Raw genomic sequence first — 4,369 nt, 5'->3', positions numbered from 1 at the left:
AAAAAAAAAATCCAGTGTGGTGTTTTGCATGTTCATGGTAACACAACTTTGTGGTTGGTATGTCTGTAACTCTTTCTTTTGGTCTCTGGGTGACGCTCTTATGTTATACACAGCTCAGCAAGTGATCTCATCTGTGTTGTGTGCCCTGATTCAGTTTAATCAGTGTTACACAGTGAGCAGAGGAGGGGAGGGATGAGAGATAGATGGGGAGGGGAATGCTCTAGGCTTGGAGATGAAAATAAAAATCTAAGCTGACAGGAGCAGTCATCAGAGTGCAGTGTCTGCCCCAGCTATTTGAGGATCTGTTCAGAATGTGCTTTGAACGTCATTATTTTTATTATTTTTCATTTAAATGTAGACAAGAATATTTCACAACATGATTTGTTTGTCAAGATGCATTCGGGCCAATTTCTGGCTTCAACTTTGTTTCTGCTTTATCTGCATGTGTGGTTCTTTCGGTGAAGTGCGTTATTCAGTTCCAGAGGAGTTGCAGCGAAGCTCCGTCATCGGCAATGTGGCGAGAGATTTGGGAATAGATGTGACTGAGCTCGTGAGGCGCAATGCTCGAGTTGTTGCTGAGGGAAGCCGTCAGTTTTGCGAGCTGAACGCAGAAACAGGATTTCTGTTGGTGAGCGAGAGAATGGACCGAGAGGAGCTTTGTGCACAGTCTGCGCCATGCGTCCTGCAATTCCAACTGCTCCTGGAAAATCCACTCAAAGTGTACAGTCTCCTCTTAGACATCCAGGACATCAACGATAACAGTCCGGCATTTGATAACGGTCAGATTGAGCTGGAGCTACTGGAGTCAACAGTCCTAGGGAGGCGTTTTCCACTTGAAAGTGCTCACGATCCTGACATAGGAGCTAATTCAGTTCAGCATTATCAACTCAGTGAGAATGAATATTTTGCTTTGGAGATGAATACCCAGGTGGACCATAATGCATATCCTGAATTGGTCCTTAAAAAGCCTTTGGATCGAGAAAACCAAGCAGATCACTTTCTGACTCTGAGTGGAGTGGATGGTGGCCGACCTTTTCGTTCTGGAACAGCGTCAATTCACATTCACGTGTTGGATGCCAATGATAACGTTCCTGTATTTGCTCGAAGTGTGTACAAAGTCAGAGTGCAGGAAAATTCAGCTCGAGGCACTGTGTTGGTTAAATTGAATGCAACAGATTTAGACAGCGGGATTTATGGGGAAATTAGTTACTCTTTTAGTCACGTGCCTGATAAGACGAGGGGGGTTGTGAAGATCGACCATATGACGGGTGAGGTGAAGGTCATGGGTGATTTGGATTATGAAGAAGCCAGTTCTCACGAGCTGGATGTACAAGCCAAAGATGGGGGTGGGCAGTCATCTCACTGCAAACTAATTATAGATGTAATAGATGTGAATGATAATGCACCTGTTATTGCAATTAAATCAACTTCGGCTACTGTGCTAGAAGATGCTTCACCTGGAACCATGGTGGCATTGCTGCATGTTTATGACCTTGATACTGGCACCAGTGGACGGGTCACATGTGAGATATCTGATGACGTGCCATTTAAACTTGTGGCAGAGGTAAAGAATTACTTTATGCTTGTGATTAATGGAGTTTTAGACCGGGAACAGTGTCCTCACTATAACATAACCGTGATTGCTGTGGATGCTGGCACACCCCGTTTATTCAGCAGTAAAACTGTAGCCATAACAGTCACAGACATTAATGATAATCCTCCTATTTTTAGACACAGTGACTACAGCATCAAATTTACAGAGAATCAGCCTCAACAAACCCCAGTTATTAAGGTCAGAGCTGATGATGCAGATGAAGGGCAGAATGCTAGAATCATGTATTCTCTTTCAGAAGATGCAACCTCTCATCTTTCCATTAATGCAGAAACCGGTGAGATATTTACTCTGCTTCCCTTTGATTACGAAATATCCACTCACTTCCATGTTCAAGTTATGGCACGTGATGAAGGCAGGCCATCGTTCACTAGCACATGTACTGTCCAGATTTTTATTGCAGATCAGAATGACAATGCTCCAGTAGTTCTTTATCCAGTTCAGTTTGATGGGTACCTTGCGCATGACATTGTACCTCGAGCAGCTCCTGCAGGTTATCTGGTCACCAAAGTGGTTGCGGTGGATGCAGATGCAGGACACAATGCATGGCTGTCCTATCGAATTGTAAAAGCCACACACCCTAATTTGTTCTCCATTGGACTGCACTGTGGGGAAATTAGGACACTGAGGCCGTTTGCAGAAGATGATGAAATCAAACAAATCTTGATAGTCTCTGTGAGAGATAATGGGTTTGAGTCTTTGTCTGCAACTGCAACTGTCAATATTATGATAGAAGACAGCTTGCCTGTCATCGATGAGCTCTTTGCACGTGGCACAGATGAATCACTTGGACACAGTGACCTTACTTTATATTTAATAATGGCTCTGGCAGGCATGTCTAGTCTTTTCCTTGTGCTCATCATTGCCATGGTCTATATGAGATTATGTAGATACCGATACATGTACCGTTCAACTACAAACTTACCTGTTTTTCCTCCTACCTATGGACCACCTGGCTACTCTGACGTTAGCCGCTTCAATACTCTGCAGACAGATGATCGATATACCTCATTCTTAACCACTGGCTCATGGAAAGGGGACTTCAGATTTGGCTCTGACTTTGTTGATTTGGACATGCTGAATAAGAGAGCCACGTCATTGCATGTGGGTGGCTGCAGTGCCACACGTGCAAAGCTCTTAGTGCCACATAAACTCTAACCCAGATGGTTTGACCCTGACAATCACACAGAAAATCCTTATCAACAAATTGGACTGAAAAGCCTTTAATCAAACAAATGAAAAATGTTCATTATTATAATGCACATCTTCAGTGAGTCCCTCACTATTATGTTGTATGTCCTTTTCTGCTTTGATTTTGCATGTGAGATTATTTATTTTACACAATTTGTAAACCCAAACTCTAAAAAGACATTTTTATTGTGTGTTGATCTGCTTTAAATGGTTGTGTGTGTGTGTGTGTGTGTGTGTGTGTGTGTGTGTGTGTGTGTGTGTGTGTGTGTGTGTGTGTGTGTGTGTGTGTATACGTGTGTGTGTACAACATAAGTTAAAAGTTTTTGAACAGTAAGATTTTTTAATGATTTTTAAAGAAGGCTTTTCTGCTCATCAAGCCTGCATTTATTTGAGTACAGGAAAAACAGTAAAAATATTAAATATTTTAATTTAAATATTGATATTTTAAATTATAATTTATTCCTGTGATGAAAGCTACATTTTCAGCATCATTACTTCAGTCTTCAGTGTCACATGATCCTTCAGAAATCATTATAATATGCGGATTTACCATTTAATATGCATTTTACATTTAGCAGACACTTTCACCCAAAGCGACTTTGGAAGCAATCAAAATCAACAAAAGAGCAATAATATATAAGTGCTATGACGAGTCTCAGAAAGCCTAACCAGGTACAAAAAGCAATTCTTTTTGTTTTGTTTTTTTAAATTATATAATAAAAAAAGAAAGGAAATGGATAGAATAGAAAAATAGAGAAATCTAGTGTTAGAGGCCTTTATTTTATAAAGAAAACAAACAGTTAGAAAACCATTTTTTTAAGAATAGAATTAGAATAGAGAGTGCTAAAGTTGTTGATTTATTGATTAGTGATTTGCTGTGCAAGAAACTATTATTATTGATTATTAATTATTAATCTAACCTTATACATTAAGTGATGATAAAGACATTTATCATTTAGTTACAAAAGAGTTCTATTTCAGATAAATGCTGTTCTTAATTTTGTTTATCAAAGAAACTTGAAAAAATTCTACTCAGTTGTTTTTAACATGATGATTTTATATATATATATATATATATATTTATTTATTTGTTTGTTTGTTTGTTTGTTTGTTTGTTTAGCCGCAAATCAAACTATTTTTGAAGGATCATGTGACTGGATTATGACTGGAATAATGATGCTAACATTTCAGATATATTCATATAGAAAACTATTTTAAATAGTAAAAATATTTTAAAATTGTACAGTTTTGCTGTACTTTGGATCAAATGAATGCAGGCTTGTGAGCAGAAGAGACTTCTTTAAAAAACATTAATAATCTTAAAAAAAAAACCGTTTGACTGATTGTCATATATATATATATATATATATATATATATATATATATATATATATATATATACACACAAAATAAATAAATAAATATATATAGATAGATAGATAGATAGATAGATAGATAGATAGATAGATAGATAGATAGATAGATAGATATAGTTTCTAGGAGATTTAGTCATTTTATTTAAAAAAATGTCTTTTTGCATTACATTCTTTCACACAAGCACTCTTC

At 37.6% G+C, this 4,369-nt stretch overlaps 1 protein-coding gene across 1 annotated transcript; it reads left to right on the top strand.

Moving 5' to 3' along the window:
* Positions 1–305: 305 nt before the first annotated feature.
* Positions 306–3,712, top strand: LOC141317129 (protocadherin gamma-A12). The gene has a single exon (XM_073832939.1). It carries the CDS (start codon positions 377–379, stop codon positions 2,768–2,770), a length of 2,394 nt encoding a protein of 797 aa, XP_073689040.1. The 5' UTR covers positions 306–376; the 3' UTR covers positions 2,771–3,712.
* Positions 3,713–4,369: the final 657 nt, after the last annotated feature.

The sequence above is a fragment of the Garra rufa genome, unplaced genomic scaffold (assembly GCF_049309525.1).
Source record: "Garra rufa unplaced genomic scaffold, GarRuf1.0 hap1_unplaced_364, whole genome shotgun sequence".
NCBI lineage: Eukaryota > Metazoa > Chordata > Actinopteri > Cypriniformes > Cyprinidae > Garra > Garra rufa.
The sequence above is the reverse complement of the archived record's forward strand: the minus strand, read 5'-3'. Positions and strand labels throughout refer to the sequence as shown.